The following is a 24,848-nucleotide window of genomic DNA, read 5'->3' as shown; positions in this document are numbered from 1 at the left end:
GTGTGTTTTCCAAGACAGGTAGAAAAAAAACTTTCTATTTTATTGTTTAATTTCATTGAAGTTGAATTTTGAACATGTGATGTTTCCCCTACTGCAGTGTGTGAGATAGAGAGACAGACAGACATGTAGATATATATGTATAACACTAAATCCTATCAAAAGAAAGAGGAAAGACAAGTAACACTAAATCCTATCAAAAGAAAGAGGAAAGAAAATGACCCAAATGTCAAAAAAGCCTGGAATGCCCCTTTAAAAGCCAGGAACAATGGAGGGCTGTCAACATGCTGCCATGAGCAAGAACATGCAACACATCACACATGCTGTTGCAACACATCATACATGTGTTGCATGTATGATGTGTTGCAACACATCATACATGTGGTGCCTGTATGATGACTCCCTTCTTGTTGCTAGCCTTTTAACTCTCAAATACCTGGAACGCGCCCGAGTCGCCTTAGATTTTAACCACTTTAACCATTATTGTATGCTTTAACTTTAGAAAAATAGCAGATATACAAGCTCACAGCGCGGCACCGAGTGCCGCGCTGCGAGCTTGTAGATCTGCTATTTTTGAAAAACCGTGAAAATGTGTGCAAGTCTTTGAATATCTTTGACCCGATCTTTGACCCGACTTCTAAATCCTTCCTCTAAATCAGTGGTTCTCAAACTTTTTCATGTCAAGGACCCCCAAAATAACAGGTATTTAGCCACAGACCCCCATCTCAAAATATGTTGTTCCAGGGACCCCCCAGAAGCAAATATTTGATTTACAAATGTTCGCTTTTAAATAGATATATTCAAAGACTTGCAAAGAAAAATCATGATTTTTCAAAAATAGCAGATCTACAAGCTCGCAGCGCGGCACTCGGTGCCGCGCTGTGAGCTTGTATATCTGCTATTTTTCAATGGTTAAAGTAGTCAATATTCCTAGGCCCAAATGGGTTAAAGATGCTCGGTGAACCGTGCAACGCGTCAGAGCACCGTTAAAATGTTTTCTCTTTTATGCATTGGAGGAGCCTCCTTGTGTCACATTCTTTCCATAAGGTCTGGGGCCAGTTTGGAAGGGACTGCCCCACTTGTTCTTTGTTGTTACAGGGAATTGCAGTGGCAATTAAATAGTATAAAACACAATTATACCTAGGGCTGTCACGATTATGACATTTGACATGAGGATTAATTGTCACTCAAATAATTGCGATTGACTATTTAATTGTGTTTTTTGTCATTAACAATTACATTTCTGTTTGGCTTTTAGACTTTGAAGTTGCACATGGTAGATATGACACATAACCTAAATATGCAAAGGAATTACTGACATATTTCTCAACTTTATACTTAAAAAAGAACATTGATAGTGGAAATAGCTGATCTACAAGCTCACAACGCGTCGCAATGTGAGCTTGTAGATCTGCTGTTTCCACTACTTTCTGAAATGTGTTTGAAACTATATTAACATTTCTCAACATGAAAACGATTATGATGATTATGCTAAATAATTGCGATTACCTCAAATAATTGCGATTAGACGATTATGTCATAATTGTGACAGCCCTAGTCTGGGGCCAGTTTGGAAGGGACTGCCCCACTTGTTCTTTGTTATTACAGAGAATTGCAGGGGCAATTAAATATTATAAAACACAATTATGCCACAAATATAATTTGCCATGGAAGTAAAATAAATATATTCTCTGTCTGGTACAGTATGTCCAAAAACAGTTACTTTTCAGGATTCAAATTTAAAAGAAATATATAAGCAAAAGTAGTAGATCGACAAGCTAAAAACACGAGTTGCTTCGCACTCTTGTGGATGCGATACCTTTGAAGTAGGTCGCTAATTTATGGAAAAACCCTAAACTTTGAATATGAAGGTAAGGGGTTTCTGCTCGATAGTGATGATTCTCTAATAAATACATGGAAATGTATCTGGCCAACACAAAATATAAACTAGTGTAAAATCAGATAATTGATTACCTGTCAAATATGGCGCCCACCTCTGCACTCTGCACACTCTCCCTGGGTGGGGTAAAGTTTGTTAGAAGTTAAGATGGCTTTCATCATTACCTTAAAAAACAACAAGAGCTTTGATGGGTGGCAACCTCCCTATAATAGCATAATAATGCAATCGTGAACAGTCAAGTCACAAGTCAAAACATAATGAGTTGTTTAAAAGATAGATCATGCATAAGTATATAAGATGTAAAAAGAAACTTTCAAATTTTAGAGATTGAAAAAAGTCTGTATTTTTTAAATGTCCATTTCTGCAAAGCAGCAAGCTATATATGCTTAGATGATTTTGAAACGGAAATGAGGATATCGACCGTCTCCTGATAGAGCTTCCGTTGCTAAAGACTGTTTGACCGGAAGCATTTGAGAATTGTAGGAGGCAACAGTCTGGCCACGCAAGACTAGGTCTAAAGTGGTTGAAGCCACTGAAAGGCGTTGCGGGCGTACCTGTCAAAGATGGCCGCCACCCCTGCGCTGTGTGCGTTGTCCCTGTGCAGCTCCGAGGCCAGCAGGACGCCGTCCTTCAGAGCGATGGAGCGGTGAGAGAAGGACGCAATCAGCAGCTCATTCCACCCTGAGCAGGGAAACACAGAGAGGATGGGGAGAAGGAGATGAAGAAGAGAGAAGGCGGAACACAATCTCTACTTTATATCGTTTTAAATTAAGCAATATTACACGAGAGGGTGCCTTATCACGGTTATTTGGCCCGACAGTCTTGCTGCAGGAACGAGCCGAAGGCGAGTTCCGTAGGCAGGGCTGAAGGGACAAATAACGTGATAAGGCAGACCCTCGAGTGTAATATTGCGATTATACAACTGTTGCCCTTAAAAAAAAAACACGTCAACTTCATTTCATTGTAATTAAGATATTCGATAGGAATTTGTGATTTTTTTTTATGCCTCATTTAGCGACTATATCCCTGAACTTCACATGAAAACTGCTAGCCTAGCCGCCTAGCATAGTGTGGGGAGAGGGAGACAGAGCGCACAGCTGAAATCTTTGCTTGGGGGGGGTCCCCAGTTCAAATGTGATTATTTTGGGGGTTTGCGGCCTGAAAAGGTTGAGAACCACTGCTCTAGATGAGCCTGAGGAAACCTCAGACATCAAAGTGGTATCCTGGGTTTCTTGGTGCAGTCTGCAGTGTCAGCTCCTGTAACATCATCCAACCATGTAACTCTTCAAGGAGCGATGACAAATTACAGCCTGGGATCTTCCCATGCCCGCAGTACGATAAACATGGAGTAACAAAATACTGCGGTTTATGAATAAATGATGCCTGGAGAAATCAGGAGGACAGGAGATGCAAAACACGTCCAAGCCACGGAGTTTAGGAGGCTGGCGTTATGGTTGTACCGTCATCAATTCCTTTGAAGGGTTGTTTAATTTTGTGTTTTCCCTTCAGGTTAATGTTCGGGTATTTATGCCAGTTCTGTATATGGTTACCGTCAGGTAGAAACCTCTTATCTCCATATTCTAACCTTTTTGAAAGGAAAATAAGTTAGAATGTGGTAAAGTAATAGAAAATGGATGGACTGTAAATTAGGTAAGGTCGCTGGTAGGCAATATCTCACTATAATCTAATAATATAGAAGTCAGGGACCAATGCCGAATGGTACATTTGAATAGCTTTAACCTAATGTAAAGTTAAAGTCCCTTTTCAATTCAATTGACTAAAGTAGTCTTCGGTTCTGAATTCTTCTGGTAAATAAGGTAAAGTAATATGGTAAATGATGAGATTCTAATCTTATGAATAAGCTAACCTAATTAGTGAATCGTAGAATCTGTCTGAGATAAATTACAAATCTCTAAAAGGAATTGAGTGATTATCTAAGAATCTACTGCTAATATCTTGTCTTCAGTGACATTTATAGTCGAAGGTGACGTCATGTCGTTGACGTCACGCATAATGCTTGTTTCCTCAACAACACTTTTCTTTTTAACTTAAATCATTATCCCACGATTTTTGTAACCCATTTCTTTCACCCAGTGTCAGTTGTCTAATCCTGGGCGCTACACTCCCTCTGCCAACCTGGGGACAGCAATGGACGAGGAGTCCAAGCTGCTTCTTTTCACAGGGGGGAGTTTCCCCGGTTGGACGTAGCGCGTGGAAGGAACACGTTATTCCAACCAGTTCCTTTCCTCTCCATCAGGAGCCCCGGCTGGCCAGAGGGAGGCAGCATAGAGACCAGGATTACTACATGTTTTTTGTGAGGGTACTTACCCTAGGAGACATGGGGAGGACATGCAAATTCCACCTAGGGTATTGGCACTGATGACACGGATGAGAGAACATGCCCATAGCGCCCACAGCGTCCCCAGCGGGAAATCGAACCCAGGAACCTCTAGCTATGAGCCGACAGCACTACGGACTGCACCACCGTGCCCCCCTATTCAAACTTTTTTTAGTTTTTTCGTAAATGAATGCCCTACTTGATCATACTACAGCATCACACAAAAGTAGCAGATCTGCAAACACAAAAAGAGGCGCAAAACGAGACACAAAACGACCCTTGCGCTTGAAGATCTGCTACTTTTGCGTTTCTTTTTTTATTTGAATCTTGAAAAGTAACAGTTTTGGACATGTGAGGTTTCTGTTCTGCGAAAAGAGCAGATCTACATGCTTGTGACACGTTGGGAGCTTCTAGCTCCGCTATTTTCAGCAAATACATTTGTTGTATGTAGAGGGTTCAATAAATAAAAACAAAAAGGAGCAGAACTAGTAGAGAGCCCTGAGGCATCCCGGTCAACTAAGTATGTAAGGTTTCACGCTGCTATTTTTGAATTACCAGGGCAAAAATCTGAAATTACACAGGCTGTGTTTAAATGGGCAGGTATATTCCACTTGTATTCAGAATGACTGCTCATTCAGGGGGAAAGAACGCTCATGTAAACACCTGCTTCTTGGGCAGGATAACCGTTATCGTGATAAAAAACACTCACAATAATCGTATTGTGGACATTTAAATTTATCGTGAAATTATCCTGTCATGCACAGCGATTTGACTATCGCGATTATTTTGGTCACAATAATGGTGACATGACGTCCTAGTCACTATGTGTTGCTGTGAATTAGCGCCCCCTACCTGCACGCAGCAGAATGACCTGGTCGTCCAGAGGCAGCTCTGAGAAGTGGGGGATCCTCTTGGCCCACTCCACCAGGGCAAACAGCTGCTTGTCTGCAGTCTGACAGATGTTGGTGACTGCATCGTGGGGCTGGAAACACCAAACCACACAACAAACCATCAATCTAAAATGAACAGCCACGTCCGTAAAGATGATCCCTTTGTGCTTATTAAACACATATTTCTGCCCCCCCAAAAAAAACATAATTAAACATTTTTTGTATTAAACTCTTCAATAATGTGACCCAAATACCCGCTGAGCTGACGAGACAACGATGAAAACAGAGCCGGGCTTTAAACCACATCATAAACCCTCTAGTGTTCCTACTGAGCTAACATTCAGTGTGAAATAGCAGCTCTAAAAGCTCATGCTCTGGACTTGAAGAGAGATTTTTCGGAGGAGGCGTCACATCCGCTTTATCCTCTGATCATTTTCAGTGCTTCCGTTGCTCCAGACTGAAGCATTTTGAACATGTGGGAGGCAACAGTCTGAGAGACTCTAAGAGACAATAGGGTTTAGACCAATGGGCAAGGATTGGGCTTTAAGTTGAGGCGATATGAATGGCCGCTAGTTTTGCCATTTCAGAAACAATAACTCTCTATTCAAGTGGATGGGTTTTTGACGAATTTTTTCAAATTGCTTTGAAAAAAATCATTGCATTTCTTTTCTTTTATATTCATGAAATGCTCAGGAATGCTTTTTGAAAATGTTTTGAAATACCAATTAAAAAACAAAATGTAGGGAACAAAAACTTAAAGGACCCATATAATAAATGTGTCCGCAAACTAGAGATGCTACCGATCAATCGGCAATGGATCGGATCGGGCCGATCAAAGCGTGATCGGCGATTATCGGTGGTTTAGATCAAAAGGTAAATTCACCGATCCGATCCGATCGGTGCATCCGATCAACCAGCCGTTCAGTATGCCCACTTGAGGCCATTTTGGGGTATTGATTTCCACAGTGCTGAAGGAATAATTAGTTACTGCTATGATAATAAATACATAGTAATGCTGGTAAATAACTATAAGGCAAATATATAAATGAATTCATGAGTGAATTCATTATTTAAAGTTAAAACATTAACATTTAGAAAATATAAATAATATATAAATAATAACTTGATCGGATCGGTGATTGATCGGTATCGGGTGATCAAACTTTTGTGATCGGTGCTCGGTGATCGGTTCCAAAAAACCTGATCGGACCATCCCTACCGCAAACCAACAAACCCAGTGTTTGGGAGCCAGTGGTTTAAGCGGGTCGTCACTCACAGAGCTGGTGTTGGAGCCTCCGTCGGTGTGCAGCTCGGTCCTCTGCTCCACGGCCGTCTCGGCCTCCAGGATCTTCTCCACGGGCATCTCCTCGTTGACCGCCATGCTGCACTCCAGCCCCTCCTCTCGCTCCCTGTTCCTCTGGCGCTCCTCCTGCACTGCTGTGGCAGCCAAGTCCACCAGTAGCACAAACACACAGGTGGTTTACAACACCACACACACAGGAATAAAACACCCTTGTTAATGTTCGGAAGAGTTGGAAGAGGAGAGGAGAGAGAGAAGTAAGAAGGTGGGAAGAAGAGAGTTGAGGTTGCGACGGTTAAAATTAGAACTCCGGACAAGCAAAAATGTCCTCGCTCCATTCCGAGCGCACCGCAGCTGCGAGCATGCGCGGTGGATATAACGGTAAATCGCCAACTATGGCAGCCCATTTGGGACAAAACACTGTGGGAGAGTTATGTGATATTATGAAAGACAGGTCTACAAAAATATATATATATAAAGTTTTTCGAGCAATCAAAATAAGCGGTTTACCGCTAAACACAGCGCGCACGCTCGGGGCAGCGATGCGCTCGTTCTTGGATATAACATCATCAGGTTAATGTAAGAAAACGGTTAGTCCGGAATTCTCCTTTAATCAAACTGATTGGTGCAGTTGAAAATGAATATAATAAAAAAATATATATATATATAGTGCGACGATTCGTAAGGATCAAAGCTAGTTCAGGGGGCGGTCCCAAGGGAGCGCGCGCGCGGAGGGGGGTGGGTCACTAGGTCCTGCCCCCCCCCTTACCCATAGTTCTTAGGGAAGTCAGATGGTGGGACTCAGTCTTGTTGCATAGCACTGCTGCTGCTACCACGCTGCAGTACACACACAAGTGCCACACTTGTTGCTTGCAGGTAGCTGTGCTGTTGCCCACCGCTTGGAGAGGGTGCCTAACTGGGCTGAGTATTTCTGGCTGTTTCTGCTATTTTACTATCGCTCAATTCATATTCTTAGCTGCCAAACTAAGAAGCTGTGTTATTGGCCAGGTTGTATGGGAAGTTTGAGATTGTTATTCTGGTAATCGCTGAATTCTAAACTGCTGTTTCAAGGTTCAGATTGCTTGCTATCGTTGCTGGTGCCTAGCTGATTTCTGTACTTTCAGTTGTTTGTTGCTAAAGCTATTTCAAAGGTGCTACAGGCTTGCTAAAGTTGCTAAAGGTAAACTCAGTATCATAGAAGTTGGCTGTGGCTACGGGCTAAATGCTAACTTATTTCGTGCCCTGGTGGGCCTATACTGGGCTACCATGAGTTAAAGTAATCTCAGTTGTTGGGTTTGTCGATATGTCAGTGCTTTGCAACGGCGCGGGCCGTATCAGCTAGCGCGGAACAACAGGTTTAATGTACAGTCAGCTAGGAGCTAGGTGGCTATTGCTAGCCGGCTATTTCGGTAAGGATGCTGTTAGCTGGTAAATAAATGGTTTCTGTCGCTTCTTGGACCACAGTAGGGCTGCTGCCAGTTACCGTGGCGTAGAAGCCCTCGCGGGATGAATTATTAAATACAGTAATCGCCTCTTTGAGAAGCCTATAAAGGATGTCAGTCTGCGTGGGCTCCTGAGAGGAGGAAACCCGCAAGCTCATAGGTGCCACAGTTTACGTGCAACAATGTTTTGCTTCCGCTAACGCAAGTCGTGCCTGTCTGTCCTGACGTCACCAGTTGAACTCGCTAGTGCATGCAGGGAATCGTAGTCTTCTCTATATGCTCGGTAGCTCCAGCTAAATATTCTCTTCTGCTACGGTAGGAGCCATCGTTCATTCCAGCCACGAGCTGTCTGTTGATGGTCGGCTAGCTTGCAACTCAGAACTCATGTAGCTAAAGAGGTTTGCTAACGTTCCGTAATGACTCTTCAAGCTGCCTATTCCATGGGGGTTGCGTGTGTCCGTGGTCAGCAGCTACCTAGCATACAGGCTAGCAGAGGGTAACGTCACGAAGCGAAGGGTGGCGCACGGTCTGCGCATTCTGAGCACATGGGTAATGTGGCTCTCTCTAGCATTTAACCTCCAGGTCATCTGGTCCGTTACGATTCTTTTTCGTTATTATATTATTTTGTGTGCACGCGCAGTTCATAGGGCAGGGATGCGCATGTATTATCCATGTCTATGCTTCGCTTGTGCGCACTGTACAAGCTTAGCATACAGGCTTCGTTTGCTGTTCATGAGGATCTTGCCTGGTCTCGGTTAATGCTAGCTTTGCCCAAGCTGCGGCTGCCTGCTGGCATAGCAGCTGATGATGGTTGCCGATGCTACTCTGGTGAAAACGCTAACATCTGTTTATGTTTGCAGCTCGGGCCAGAAACTGCCGCGTGTCTGTTGGCATCAGGGCGGCGTCGAGTGTGGCAGCGTTGAAGTCATTGGATACTATCCTCTATCGAGCTGCCGTATTGTTTCAATCTAAGGTTATAGTTCTGGGTCTCTGCGTATCGCACTGTATGTCCTTGCGGTGTTTCCGTAGCTGCGGCACTCGAGCTAATAATTACAGCTAAGGCTACTGCTAGTGAAAAATGACGAGTTGTTTATCTTTACAATCACATTAAAGCGGCCACAGGACTGTTGCATCATGTTCACCATTGCAGCTCCAGGATAAAGGCTGCTAACGCCATGCTTTCTTTTCAGCTCAGGCTAAAGTGCTACATGTCTGTTGCTGCAGCTCACGCCAAAGCGAATACTTGTTGGTTGCTAACATTCTGTTTGTTATTTCAGCGCCAAGCCGGAGTGGCTGCAGGCCCACTGCTACGTCATCAGGTTATCATGGCAGCTTTATGCTAAAGCGGCTACATGTTCCACTAATCGTGTTTTACTTTTTAGCTTCTTGCTGCGGCTGCTACGTGTCTAAATGCTAACATAATTTCTATCCTTTCAGCTCATGCTGGAGCTGCTGCATAGCTGCTACTACAGCAGGTCGCCATAGCAGCATGGCGCTGCAGCTGCTGAGGTTTTCTGCTAACAGATTTATCATTACAGCTCCAGGCCGGAGCTGCGGCATGCCCCCGCCACGGCATCAGAATAGCATGGCAGCTTTATGCTAAAGCTGCTACATGTTCCACTAAATCGCGTTTTTCTTTATAGCTTCGGGCCACGGCTGCTACATGTTGCTGCTAACATCAGGTTTGTCCTTTCAGCTTCTTGCCGGAGCCGCTGCATAGCGGCTGCTACAGCATGCCATCATTGCAGCGTCGCGCTGCAGCGGCTGAGTGTTTTCTGCTAACATGTTTATCTTTATAGTTTCGTCCACTACTGCATAATTCCATGAGACCAGTCAGGAGTCGGTTAGCACTGGAGAGGGCATTGCTACTACAGCTTCCGCTACTTCTGCCGCTACCATGAGCTGCCAGCCTGCCCGCCCGCCCTCCCGCCCGCATGCCTGCCCGGCTGCCCGCCTGCACGCGCCATATTCAGCAGACGGAAGTGGCCTACCGCCAGCCCGCCGCCGCCTGCCTTCCCGCCCGCCTGCCTTCCCACCTGCCTGTCGGCCCTCCCGTCCGGCTGCCCGCCCGCCCGCTACAGCATCAGTTAATGCTATTACTGCTGCTACCATGAGCATGATCCAGCGCTGCGTCGTGCTGGAAGCCTGTGGTGCCGGCCCATCTTCCGGAGGCGCTGTCAGGCTGCGACCGTCGTCGCCACCGCCAGGTCGCAAGGGAACATGGGAAGCTGCAGTTCCAGCACCAGCGGTGGGAACTCCATTCCTCTCGCCAGCTGCAGCTTTCCCAGATGCCCTGAGGAGCCACACTCTAGCAGGTAAATAGCAACGCATTTGCTTGTTCGATTCTGTGAGCGTTCAGCCGCTCTCTAAGCTTGCTAATAATAGGCATCCATAGTTGGATAGCAGCGACTTACTTGTACTGAATGTTGGGCTTTAGCCGCTCTCTAGGCTTGCATAGCTTGCCTTTAAAGGTCAAGACGGGTATCTCGTGGAGATTCTCATATGTGCAGCAGCAGACTCTGCAGCAGAGCGCTCCGTGGGCTGCGAAAATCTTCTCTGTGATCCTAAAAGTCAGCGACCTTAGGCGTGGTTTCATTGTTATGGTCAGCTAAAGCTAAGATGGTTATTTCTGCGGCAAGCACATGCGGTCACCAAGGCCAGGCTTAAGATGCGACTAGCACATGGCCTCTGAAGATTGCAGCTCGCAGTTTAAGCAGGGAAGGTACACCAGTGTCAGTCGCAGAACTAACTCTCCTTTCTGTCCTTTCATGTCCATGCTGAACACCGGGCTGTCTGCCCGACGTCCTCGTCTCACGACCCCCGGAGAGAGCTGCCAGATTTGCGGCCCGCCCCTCTTCACTCTGCATTCTCTCCGGATCGGAGCAGCCACACCACCAGCACTTCTGGTGCCCTCAGCTAACTCAAGATCCTGCACGCCAAGCTATCAAGCACACACAACACAGGACTGACCGAAGCGTAATGGTTCCAAGCTGGAGTTGGACGCGTTTCAGTTAACGCTTCTGCTGCTGATGCTAATAGTGCTGCAGGCACTATTAGCAGGGTTGTTCCATAGGGTTCATTTTGCTGCTTCTGCTGCGTTACTCGGGGCACGCGCCCCTGATAGGTTGCGTGTTTTATTTGCTGCTTCTGTTGCGTTACTCGGGGCACGCGCCCCTGATAGGTTGCGGGCCACGATAAATATTACGCTTTAATATTTCAATCTTGCAAAAGCTAGGTGGTTGCTGGGGTGTTAGTTAGGTAGGATGTGAAGCTGTATGGCGCTGTAGTTATATGAATTAAAGGTTTCATCGCTGCTTCTGGTTCTGCTGTCTATATATATATACGTCCATGTTGCTGCTCCCGCTTTTCTCTAGGGTGTTTTAGTATGGCTTCAGTCAGATTGCAGTATATCGTTATAGTCAGCAGTACCACCTTCCTCACCGTTGGTTCGGTCTGCCAGCTGCTAACATTCTTAATTATTAAATTGCTTTAGCAGTACTTATAGCGTTTTTGGCAAGCTGCCAATATCATTGCTTAGTATTTTGCCTTAGTAATATTCGCTCTGCCAGATGCTAATATGCTTAATTATTATATTTTTGCGTTAGCAGGAAAGGCAGTTCATAGTTTGCCCCGCAGTAATGATAACTTAATCGCTAGAGTCACAGCAGAGCTGCCTTCCTCGCAGTTGGCTAGCACTGGCATGGGATTCTGAGATTTTGGCGTGCTTTGGGGGTTTGTAGTTTTGGGGGGTATCGGGCCAGGGCTCGCTGTAACTAAATTATGCCCTCGATGCTCATGGTAACATGAGGATCGTGGGTTCAGCGAGCCATGGCCCGAGGCAGAACCCCATGCCAAACCATGCTAACTTAGGCTATAGATTCTATGCTGTCTTATAGTAGAGCTAAGGTAGGCTGCCAATACTATGCGCTTAGATATAGGCTTAGATTCTATGCTGTCTCTATAGTAGGGTGCTCAATATGCCATGCTGTGTGATGCTTGCTTTCTGCCTTCATTCTGGTCAATAAAGTATATCTTAACCCAAGTGATCGTCTCCTGAAATAGTGCGACGATTCGTAAGGATCAAAGCTAGTTCAGGGGGCGGTCCCAAGGGAGCGCGCGCGCGGAGGGGGGTGGGTCACTAGGTCCTGCCCCCCCCCTTACCCATAGTTCTTAGGGAAGTCAGATGGTGGGACTCAGTCTTGTTGCATAGCACTGCCCCGCCACCACCCCAGCGCCACCTTCAGGTTCTGCCTTTGATCCCCCTCGGGAGGTATCGGGCCAGGGCTCGCTGTAACTAAATTATGCCCTCGATGCTCATGGTAACATGAGGATCGTGGGTTCAGCGAGCCATGGCCCGAGGCAGAACCCCATGCCAAACCATGCTAACTTAGGCTATAGATTCTATGCTGTCTTATAGTAGAGCTAAGGTAGGCTGCCAATACTATGCGCTTAGATATAGGCTTAGATTCTATGCTGTCTCTATAGTAGGGTGCTCAATATGCCATGCTGTGTGATGCTTGCTTTCTGCCTTCATTCTGGTCAATAAAGTATATCTTAACCCAAGTGATCGTCTCCTGAAATATATATATATATATATATTTCCAAATGACAAAGAAAAGGCAGATTTACAAGCTTGTAGAGAGACACTATGTAACTTGTTTTAATGAATACATTTTAATTTTGTCCTATCTATTTGGTAGAGATTGTAATACAATATGACTAATTAAAAAAGAAACTCTTCTCGATTATTCGACAATAAACGAAAACTTAATCGATAGTGAGAAAATAGTAGTAGTTGTAGCCCTAACAGAGAGAGTGAGTTAGTCAAGTCAGAAAGGCACAGGTATGGTGGAATGGAAAAGGAAAGGGGGGAAAAAAAGAGGTGCTGTGGACAAGGAGACAGGCCAGTTAACGAGCCTGGATGCAATGCCAGACACATCGCCAAAAGAAATACATATAAAAAAAGTTGTTTTCTGGACTGCAAAAGAGACCGTTGAAAAACCCGGCCGAAGGAATATCGCTGTTGTTGTTGTCGGGCAGAAACCGCTTTTCTCCAAATTCCAACTTGTTTTTTACTTAAATTAACGTCCTACTTGATCATATAAAGGCGTCACACAAAAAGCATCAGAAGTAGCAGTTCTACAAGCTCGAAAAGCTTTGAATTTGAATCCAGAAAAGTAACCGTTTTGGACATATGAGGTTTCCACCTGACACGAGACACTATGCAAACTGAGAGTGGCTAAAACGGTTGAGATTCCTGCGGAGTCATTTGTAGCCGGTCTGTATGGGCATAAACCCTTTTACAAATAACACCTTGAAGCATACAAATGTTTTATTTTTTATTTTCTCTTTTTTTGGGGGGTACTTTTTTATTAATGTACTTTGGCATTTTGCCTTCATATTTTGCATCCAACTTTAAACAAATTATTTCTGATGAAAGATGGCATTGTGCCTCCGCCCCTTGTTTGTAAGATGGAAATGTACATTTAAATGTTTATGTGTCAGACAATTCTATTCTGAATATGGAATATGTTTCCTCTTAGACCTCCAGCTGTATTCATGAACGCTCTTATATTTTTCATCTTCAGCACTTTCATTTTGGACCAGTGTGGAAGGAGGGAAGAGGACAAAAAGAGAGAAAACAAGGAAAAGAAAGATAAAAAGGGGTTAGTTACATAAATGTGCCCCTTGGTTGGCTCAACTCCAACACCCACCAATGCATTACAAAAGCACGAGTCCAGTGCTATTTGAGGACAATTATCCAACTCTGTTAATTAGGTTATTTTGGAATCCGTGTAGCTGAAAGTATGCCAAGCCATTTAAAAAAACATCCCATCTCTGAGTTGACTTCAGTTGAGCAGCTACCCTCAGGACACAGGTAGGGTTCCCCCTCCTTCCAACACAAGGACAAACATTCCTGTTGTGTTGTGTTCTATCCTTGGTCGGCTCACGTTAAAAACAACAGTCTCAGAGCCACCACAAGCCACAACGACCCAATTCTTCTACAGCCAAGAAGATTCGGCCAAAGTGGTTCTCAAACATTTTCATGTATTTAATGTATCTGTATGTATCCCCGTCTGAAAAGACTTTGAGCCAGGGGACGTGAATAATTTTACGTTTTTCTTTTTTCAAGATTTAGATAAATGGTTAAGAAATAGATCTACACGCTAACAGCTATCAACAAATTATTCTGGGGACCCCCTTGAAACTTCTTCAAGGACCCCCAGGGCGTCTCTGGAGCCCACTTTGAGAAGCAGTGCCCCCCTAGCCCACCTCCATGCCACTGTACCTTCCCTCTTCATGCCCATGGCCAGGCACTTCTGGTAGCGGCAGTACTGGCAGCGGTTGCGCTGTCGCTTGTCCACCAGGCACTCCTTGTTATCCCTGCAGGTGTAGCTCAGGTCTTTGCGCACGGTGCGCTTGAAGAAGCCTTTGCAGCCTTCACAGCTGTACACTCCGTAGTGTTTCCCTGCAACGCAGAGGAATTGAAAAGGTCAGTGAAGACGGCAACTGAGGCTCCGCAGAAGAGACGGGTTGACACAAACGCCAGGGCTCCACTCGGAGTGTTGCGTTGTGCCAGAGTTGTGCTGGCGTCAAAATATTAACCGGGGCAAATTTTGAGGTTGGACACCATCACCGAACGCAGCGCAACGTCGACAACAGAGCACCTTTCATTGATTAAAAGGGGAACATTCCCTGCGTCGCCATGCCGACGCGACGCCAAATGGCTGCAGTGGAGCCCTGGCATAACGGTTGCCCGACTGCCCGTGGCAAGTAAATAAACCGTTAGGGCAAGAAGAGTTTGCCTTCAGGTTGCCTGACAGCCAAGTGCATTCCATCTTCATTATTGGCTATGTATTGGCTACAATGCTTCCTTTTTACAACTAATAGTTGCACTCATTGTGGATTTTCAAAGTGACTGTCGCCACTCGGCAAGTTATCGATTGAATTTAACATTAATTTGTTCTACAAGCACAGATTTTACCCATATTTTATAATGGAATTTTACTTTACTTTTCGGGCAAGTGGGCATGACCTTTTGGCAAGTAGAAGCCAGATGTGTAAGTGCCACTGAGACCTTTGTGTCAACCCCTGAGAGAACTAGTTCAATTGTAGAAGAAAGCAACAGAAGACAACATTAAAGGGACAAACAGTTGGCCTTTTTTTTCCTTTTTCTAAATCCTGTTCTGATGTGAAGAGATGATATATACTGTACACTTGCCACAGCTACTTTTCTACTCTATTTTTATATATCATTTTATATTTTTTGTTAAGTGTTTCTGCTTTGTGATCGCCCAGCACCTCCGTTTATTTATTTACCTCGCATTATGTTACATTATTTTTGTCTGATGAATCTTGCTGAAGAAGAAATAAAAAGACAAATAAAGCAAATAAATCTAATAATCTAATATTATTGTACATCTGCCTGTGTGGATTGTTAAAATATTAACGTGTCCCCATTAGCGGGCGTTTCAGGTCGTCTCCCGTCGGCGCGGGGCTCTAATTGACACTCACCAGAGGAGCGGTCCCCACAGATGGCACACAGTCTCTTCTGTGAGAGCATGATCCCCGGGCTGTGGGCAGACATGGGCCTCAAGCCAAACGGAGGCTTCACGTCCTCAGAGCTGCTGATGCCGTGCATCGCCGAAACGGACACTGAAGAATTGATCTGTGCATGACGGAGACAAAAGGACAAACATCTCTGATGAATTGATCTGTACATCACGGAGACAAAAGGAAAAACATCTCTGCTTTACATTGCAAAAGTACACTGTGATCTTTGAGAGAGTGTGTGTTTATTTGTCAACGACAATTACATTTCTGTTTGGCTTTTAGGCTTTGAATTTGCACATGGCAGATATGACACATAACCTAAATACACAAAGAAATTACTGACATATTTGACAACTTTCTACTTAAAAAATAACATTTATAGTGGAAATAGCCGATCTACAAGCTCACAACGCATCGCTGCGCATTGTGAGCTTGTAGATCTGCTATTTCCATTATTTCTGAAAATGTTTGAATGTACGATTATGACAAAATAATTGTGATTATGTCAAATAATTGCGATTAGACGATAATGTAATAATTGTGATAGGCCCACAAAAGGACAAACATCTCTGCTTTACATAAAACGTACACCGTGATCTTTGAGTGTGTGTGATGTGTGTCCAGCAATAGTACGTATACACTGTCTTGCTTCCATACGGAACCGTCTTATTTTCCGTAGCCAAAGAACACTTGGCTCTTAACCAACCCTTACACGTCTATTTGGAACCAACCCTCACACGTCTATTTGGTTCCGTTTGTACCATCTCAATGTTTTTTTTATACATAAGGTCGTTGCCAGGTAGAAACTTTGTTATATCCATATTTCAACATTTTGATGTATTATTGGTAAATTATTACTTCATTAGGCACATTTGGAGATGCCATCACAGACTGGCCTTGACACGGAACACCATATATGGGCATAAAAGAGTGCCAGCCAGACAGACGGATACAACGGGTATTGCACAAGTGGACATCAATGTTAACAATTCTGCCCAACATGCCCCCGGTCTGGGTTCTCCAACATTACTTCTGAGACTCCTACATTCAATCCCTCATTGCACAACCCCGGGCACAGGACTAGTTTAAAATAATAATGAAAAGGGACATCCAAGGTTTCCACCCGACAGCGACGATATAAACACATCTTCTCACCTGACTGCTGCTGATGGGGCCGAAGCCCACGGGGGAGCCGATGGGGCTGATGACGGAGAAGGGCGAGCCCAGCGTGGTGGTGGGGCTGTTGGAGGCTGAGCTGATGTTCTGCTGTGAGGACATGGCTGGTACTCTACGACCTGTCTGTGTGGGGCAACAATCTGAGGACAGAGGACACATGGCTGTTACTCTACGACCTGTCTGAGGACAGAAGAGACACTGTTAATCTATGACTACGGATGGGACGATATGAACATGTCATATCACGTTGTTGTGACAAACGAATTTTACGATATTATGGCGATAATCAAAACCCATTATCCTGGGGCAGAACATTTGCCAAAAAATTGATCTACAAGCTCACAACGCGTTGTGAGGTTGTAGATCGGCTATTTTTTGGCAAAGACGTTTGATAGAGAGTGAAAAAAGACTATCATGAACGTATTATTATAAGTGCCTTTTACCAATTATAGAGGGTTTAAATGGTACTGGATATGCAGCTCTGCAAATAAAAGGTGAATTGATCCCAGTGCATGACGGAGGACGATATCACGATTAAATCTCCACGATACGATTATCGCGAGTGTTTTTCACAATAAACGATAATATTGCTTATCGTCCCACCCCTATCTATGACCTGTCTCTGTGTGTGTGTGTATGTGTGACAACAATCTGAGGACACAGGAGACACTGTTAATCTATGACCCGTCTGTGTGTGTGTGTGTGTGTGTGTGTGTGTGTGTGTGTGTGTGTGTGTGTGTGTGTGTGTGTGTGTGTGTGTGTGTGTGTGTGACACTAATCTCAGGACAAAAGAGACACCAAAAATAGGACACGATTAGCTGGCTTGAAATGGTCAAATATTTTGGTCAGCGGAGTTAGTTTGGAAAGCGTTTTACATGCGCTGCTCTGCGGAGGTTCAGGAATAGCTCATGTATCGTCACTGTCGGGCAGAAACCTCGCATCTCCAAGTCTCAAATTCGTCCGTTCTTTCGTAAAGCCCTGCTTCAGCGTACAAGACTGTCGCACAAAACTAGTGAAAATAGCAGATCTATAAGTACACAACGCCTCATGGTGTGATTTAAAATCATCTTATTAGCGTTTCTGTTTTTTTTTAAGAAAAAAGAAGATCATCTCATTTAAAATCAATGATTTTAAATCATATTTAAAATGATAAAATACAAAGCGAAGGGTTTTGGACATACAAGGTTTCCACCCGACAACAACGATATGTATGTTCACAAGAGTGCAGCGGACGCTCTGCTGACCACACAGTAATGCATGTGGGCGAGGAAGCAGTTGTAGCAGACTACAGCGTGATGTATTAGTGTAGTGTAGTCTGCCTACACCTGCCACACTGACATACATTACATTGTAACAACATACCAGATGTTAATGTATGTAACATGCTTGGCTAGGGGGGAATAGCAAAGAGAGAACACTATGTTCAAATGTTGTTGCTGCTTCAATGGTATAATGTTAGGTGGTAAAACATTTTCCATATGCAGTGATTCATAAATTACATAACATTTACAGTACCAGATTATTTGCAGAGTGACTTGCACTGGATGCAGCAGTTCAGTTGGATCAGTTTAAATGTCTAGATTTCCAACATTACAAGCAGCAACCAACGGACTGGGACGGCTGACAGTAGAAACTGTCACCTTTGTACCCAAATACCTCCCTGATACTGATTCCACACTTAAAAAAAGAAAAGAAAAAAAGGTTTACTGACGTGATAGCTCAAACGTAACCCACTTTGCAGGGGTTTGCATGCAGACAGACAGCATTCATGGTACTATCTATTTGAATACCACTAGAATAAAAGCTATCCCAATCCTAAATCAAATTGATAGGGTTTTTAATGCCAGTGCCAGGTTTATTCACATGTAGGTCTATTCAAAATAGTGGCCATGGTGGGAGAGGAATAACTTGGCACCGATGGATGGACTGGTGTCTCAGCCAGAGAGAACCACCACATAAATTGGTTAGATTCCCAGCTGCCAAAGTGTGTACCTACTAGGGATGGGACGATAAGCGATATTATCATTTATCGTGAAATCGCCCTCCGTCGTGCACTGGGATCAATTCACCTTTTATTTGCCGAGCTGCATATCTGGTAACATTTAAAGCCTCTATTGGTAAATGTACATATAATATATGCACTTTGATAGAGTATTTTTTTTACTCTAGCAAAACACTTTGCCAAAGAATAGCCGATCTACAAGCTCACAACGCGTTGTAGATCTGCAATTTCTTGGCAAATGTTCCGCCCCAGGATAATGGATGTTGGGGATATTTTGATTTCTTTGGTCACAATAATCGTGATATGAAACGTTCATATCGACCCATTCCTAGTACCTACTACCTCCTCTCTGTCCTCTGCCAAGCTCCCTGTCTCTCTCCACTATCCTATCCTAATAAAAATCCATATGCCATCTTTAAAGCAAGGAAAAATGGGTGAATGTCAGTTTTGACTGAAGGTGCATTCCTTATGTTCCATCCATGACAATCACTAATAAAATGAATTCCGTACAGTGCTACAAGTTACACAATTGTGTAACGTTAATACAGCTGAGCTGTACAGTATAAACACGTGACAATAGAAAACAAACCCAAAGGAAGTTTCTAATCCAAATGTTTCCTTCATTGAATTACTGGAAAAACAAATAGTGCACATAAGCATGATGACAGCAAAACACATTACCATCTTCAATAGAAGCTCTGCCAAACAGTCTCACAAATAGTCTGCTTCTCAAAGCTCACTGAATGTTTTCAATCATATTCATAGAAATACAATAAAAAGATCCATCAAACATGAAAATGCATTCAGCGATAGAGAAACTTCCATGTCACTAGCCTGGCATTTACTGACTGACAGCCACGACACCAAAATAACATCTATCTAGATAAATAATTTATAGACATATCAGATGAAGATTTGAAAATAAACAGATGTATCTAATATACTACTAAGTTAATTAAAATTATGTCTGGAACTGGAAGAAATGGCCACACAGTGACAGTGTGAAGACAAATAAAATAACACAAGTGTCAAGTGTTTGTTTTCAGACCTCCACAATCTGACATACATTTAGTTACACGTCTGGACGTGATTTCCGGAGGAAATAGCAACAAGAATGATTTGTGTGCTACTTTCATTTCCACCCTCCTTGAAATCTGTGCCAACAATTATGTATTTGTGCATAGAACATCATCTCTGCCTCTCTCTCTCTGTTCTAAACCTTATCCACATTCTATCCTTCCTATCCTTGCTATTTTTGAACATGTGTGTGTGAAAGTGTGAGAACTACTGATTTAGAAGGCATTTGTAAAATTGCCCCTCAGGTCTTAATGTGGTTTAATGTGAGCCAATCAAGCAGTGTGTGTGAGTGGTGTGGTATTTGTGGTGTGGGGTAAGTGTGTGTTGCTGCTCTTTGCTTCCCCCCTGCAGTAACGGTTGCAGTAGGCGTTTCTCCTTGGGAAAGAAAAAAAAGAAAAAAGGGGCATGGAACCTTGTTTCATACACATACTGGAGGGAACATTGAGAGAACATTTCTTATTATACAACCATGCTAGCCTGCTTCTATCCTCCTGGGGCTGCTGATCAGATATTTCTCCTCTACTAATAGCCTGGCTGATTCTATATCCTATCCCCATGTTCCACTGTAAATATCTTGACTTCTATTTCTTTTTATTTACTGTGTTCTATCCGTCTGTCTTTCAATGTTATATGGGATACATCCAGGGGGGGATCATGGCTATGTTCCCTCGACCCAATGTTCCCTCAGGGAGCGTTTCGCTGTTTCTATGTGTCATCTTTTCGACACCCAAACCTAACCCTTACCCTAACCTCCGTAGGGTGAGTCGCTAACCCTCCCGACTCTCCGTTGTCGAAATGATGGTCGTTCGAAAGAGCGAGATTTCCCTGTTCCCTCAGCCCCACTGAGGTTAGGGTCAGGGTTAGGTTTAGGCACAGTGGTTAACATTCACCAGCGTCGGCAGGTTAGCATTTCACCAGGTTAAAATTCACCCGCGTCGCTGAGGGAACATAAGGCTGAGGGAACTTGAGCATGGACCCCCATAAAGGGGTAAATAAGCCGAAAAGCTTACTAGGGTCTCCTTTTGGTTGACCTTGTACCAGTGATTTGTACTGTCACCTTTTCCTATGCAACATTCTAATGAATCAATCTTCAATCAATCTGTTCAGATGTTTCTCCTACACTAGCCTGACTACTTCTCTATCCTGTGTTCAGATTTTCCTCCTAGCTGCTTCCATCATAATCTGAACATCATGGTAATGAACTGAACTACCACAGTAATAAATACCCCACAGTACGACGGTGTCGCTCGCCCCCAGTAGCCTACAGATCTGCGAGGAGTTGTGTTATCTAACTTATCTTGTAGATCTGTTATTTAATTTTTTTAGGTTGTCATAGTCAAGGGACAACTCTCGCTTTTCGTTGCGAGAGAAAATAGCGTTTTTTATTCACCTGACAAAATGTGGCCATGCCGAACCTATCCCGTTGAAAATGCCCATGTCATGTATTTGTACAAATTAACGCGTTTGTTTGAGGATGTTTATTTATAGAAGACGACAGTATAAATACCAGTGGCAACTGTAGGCTATCACCTTATTGACTGACTGATTGAATACTGTAAGTTTGCAGAGACAGAAGTACAGTACAATACAAGGTCTGACAAACACGCCATTAAAAACACACGCATTAATGGTTGTTTGTCACCAGCATTAAACTAATTGCTGTGCATTAAGCTGGGCGTGAGTGTGTGCGTGCGTGCACGTGTGTGTGTGTGCACGTCCACATAAACGTGTTCAAACCCCACAACGAGCTCGTAAAAAAAACAACCAACGCTACGCGCCGTTAGCAACGTTAGCACGAAGCTAACACGCCCAGAGGCGTCAATTTGGGTATGGCAAAGCTATGGCAGCTGCCATACCTTGGCTACAGGGGGAAATACTAAAAACGTACTTTTCATCGTGCCTGTTGCTAAGGTACGGCAACATGACTGGTGTCTTGGACGTGCGCGTGCAAGACACCAGTCATGTTGCCATACCTTAGCCTTTTCTGAACTGACGCCACTGTTAACACACACCGTTTAAATTCCATGCAAAGCCAGCTCTGCTGATAAAAGTCTGTCTGATAATGTCCTACACTTTGGGGGTTTAACGATAAATAGACGCTCATTTTTACGACATTGCCAGCTGCACACCCCGTCCGTTACTGAGGTTAGGGTACAGCTAGCTGGATAGCTAAGTCAGCTAGCTAACTGGATAACGTTCAGTTGGGGTGAAGTAACTAAGTACATTTACTCAAGTACATTATCTAAGTAAATATTATTTATTTGTTTGTTTTGGTGTTTGTAGATTTTGTACTTTACTGAAGTATTTCAAACGTTCAATACTATTACTTCTACTCCACTGCAACTCAGAGGCAAATATTGTACTTTTAACTCCACTACAAATGTTTGAAAACTTCAGTTACTTTGTAGATATGGATTACTATTGCTTAAATATACAATAACCACTTGAATTAAGCCATACATACATGTTGTCCATATGAAAATAGCAGAACAACAGAGCTTGTAGATCTGCAAGTTTTAGAAATATTTTGTATACATTTGAAAACTTGTGATACGAGACATTCTGCATGATGGGTACTTTTGGTACTTTAAGTACATTTTGAATTTTGAAGCCAATACTTGTGCACGTTTTTTCCTCAAGTACATTTTGAACTCCAGACTTCCACTATGTAAGTAACAGCTGTATTTCTACAAGGCAGCATTGCTATTTTTACTCTAAGTAAAACACGTGAGTACTTTTTCCACCACTTGTCGCTAGCTTAGTGGGAGTGCAGCAGCAGCTAGCCGCTAGCCACACAGCTAGCCAGCTAGCTGTGTAGCTAGCTAGCCAGCTAGCCGTGCTAAACGGGACACAGAAAAAGCAGCAAACATCAGATCACACTGTGTGCTTTGGGGTCTCAAACAGAGCTCTACTCACCAGACACAGCTTCAGTACATCGTTATGAAATCACATTCCTGGCGGTGGTTTGGTAAAAGGGTGCTCCCGGAGAACGCGGAGTGAGGAGGAACCAGGAGGCCGACACTCACTCTGATCCCAACCTGATACTGTTGTTGTTTACACACACTACACTACATGGACGCCATGTTGGCTCCAGGCCAGCCACTGTTCCCCCCGCTGGAGCCAACATGTCTCCTGGGACCACCCACCACCCCCACCGCCACTGTCACGTGACACACTCCTAAACTTATTATATAATTATCATCACTTCGTTCGTTATACTGTTTGTTTTTGGAAGGTTATTGCCCGGTTATTACCATTATATAATGTTGTATTGAGAAAATAAATTATAAGAACCACCATAACCACTTTATTACAAACAATGTCAAAACTAGCAGATCTATTGATTGATTGGATACTTTATTAACAGTTTGCAAATTATAGTACAGTGGAATTTAAAAGGATAACACATACACACACACACACACACGCACGCACGCACGCACACACACACACACACACACACACACACACACACACACACACACACACACACACACACACACACACACACACACACACACACACACACACACTATAACTATAACTAAACTATAAAGGGCTTGTTTCCATTGTGGTCTATACTGAGTGTACTCAATTCATCGAGACATTTAAGAACCAATACAGGACGTAATCAGTGATTGATTGATTGATTGATTGATTGGTTGGTTGATTGATTGATTGATTGATTGACTGAAGAATGTATTAGAAGTGTGCATAGGAAAAGGTACAGTTCACTTGTACAAGGTCAACTAAAAGGATCGACACCTCAATTAAACACAGTATGCTGAAAAACAAAAGTCATATAACATAATGCATAATAGCCTAAATGGTATTTAGGCTACAATAGAAAGGTCAGGGGGAGGTAAGGATAGGCTTTGTTAAATAGAAAGGTCAGGGGGAGGTAAGGATAGGCTTTGTTTTCTTTTACCAGTTTCGAGTAGTTGCTGCCTTGTAGGTGGCTTTTCAGAGAGGTTTTAAAGGAAGGTACTGTAGGGATTTACACTTTAAGGCCTTCAGTAGGGTGTTTCACATTTTAGCGGGATATAGCAGGAGAATGGCCGAACAACTCATAGTTTAAAATGGCCTAGGTATAAATTAGGGCTAAAGTGGTTTATGTATGTTTTGTAATAATTATATTATATATAGTTTTCAAATAAATGTAGTGGAGTAGAAGTACAATATTTGGATCCCAGATGTAGTGGAGTAGAAGTAAAAGTACAGAAAACTGGAAAAATTCAAGTAAAGTACAAATCAAAACTGTACTTAAGCACAGTACTCAAGTAAATGTACTTAGTTACTTACACGTACACTGTGTGTGCGTGAGTGTGTGCGATTGTGTGTGTGTGTGTGTGTGTGTGTGTGTGTGTGTGTGTGTGTGTGTGTGTGTGTGTGTGTGTGTGTGTGTGTGTGTGTGTGTGTGTGTGTGTGTGTGTGTGTGTGTGTGAGTAAGTGCCAGGCAGATATTTAATTATCACATTCCTTGGCTGTGGTGTTGTCAGTCTACATACCAAATATAGCCTAGGTGTGTCTGATAAATACTAAGCTCTAAATTGTAAATAATGACTCGAATGACAAAACTTTTTTTTTGCATTAGATTAGACTGCATTGATGCTCTTACAGGGCCGTTTACAACAGTGGAACCTTTGGTTAGAACATTTGACATTGTTGCTCGTCTTTGCTATGATCAAAATTCAATTCAGGGACAATAAAATATAGTCCAACTTTGTTGGGCAGATAAGGAAATGCTAGTGCTAAAATTGTTGATCTTTATAGTAGAAAGTGCTTACTGTATGTAAAGTGTCTACTGTATGCAAAGACCCCCCCCCCCCCACTCAAGACCAACAATGGATGGTCTACAAACTCACTGCAAAACCTGTTGCTCTTCATTCTTACCCTTCCTCCCTTTGAGTGGTCAGCAAACACCTTTGTTAAATGTTAATACTAACCCCACCAACTGCACTGCACACAGGTGGAGGAGGGCAGGGCAAATACAAACTCTTTGACGGTTCAATCTAAGCACAATCTGGAGCGCTTCACCCATTTCAGCTCACTGGACTTGCAGTTAACCTATAAGGCAGGGAAAGCATCTGTGTCATTTTAGATTTGAGCTAAAAAGCATAATTGTACTTTGGCTATTGAAAAATAGCAGATATACAAGCTCATAGCGTGTGT

At 43.4% G+C, this 24,848-nt stretch overlaps 1 protein-coding gene across 2 annotated transcripts in view; it reads right to left on the bottom strand.

Annotated features, from left to right (window-relative positions):
- The window catches only part of LOC308308963 (retinoic acid receptor RXR-beta-A-like), a 30,020-nt gene extending 7,291 nt beyond the window's left edge, over window positions 1-22,729 (bottom strand). The window contains exons 1-8 of one of the 2 annotated variants that reach the window (XM_080754415.1): window positions 22,593-22,729; window positions 16,577-16,737; window positions 15,383-15,536; window positions 14,157-14,336; window positions 6,402-6,562; window positions 5,088-5,217; window positions 2,452-2,578; window positions 1,972-2,013 (exon numbers count right to left, since the gene is read on the bottom strand). In XM_080754415.1, the coding sequence (XP_080610541.1) occupies window positions 1,972-2,013; window positions 2,452-2,578; window positions 5,088-5,217; window positions 6,402-6,562; window positions 14,157-14,336; window positions 15,383-15,536; window positions 16,577-16,699 (917 nt within the window). In that variant the 5' untranslated portion in view covers window positions 16,700-16,737; window positions 22,593-22,729. The remainder of the gene's footprint in view (window positions 1-1,971; window positions 2,014-2,451; window positions 2,579-5,087; window positions 5,218-6,401; window positions 6,563-14,156; window positions 14,337-15,382; window positions 15,537-16,576; window positions 16,738-22,592) is intronic. The other variant, XM_080754416.1, reaches the window with a different exon arrangement.
- Window positions 22,730-24,848: the final 2,119 nt, after the last annotated feature.

Source organism: Nannobrachium achirus (genome assembly GCF_963921795.1).
Source record: "Nannobrachium achirus genome assembly, chromosome: 2".
Taxonomy (NCBI): domain Eukaryota; kingdom Metazoa; phylum Chordata; class Actinopteri; order Myctophiformes; family Myctophidae; genus Nannobrachium; species Nannobrachium achirus.
The sequence above is the reverse complement of the archived record's forward strand: the minus strand, read 5'-3'. Positions and strand labels throughout refer to the sequence as shown.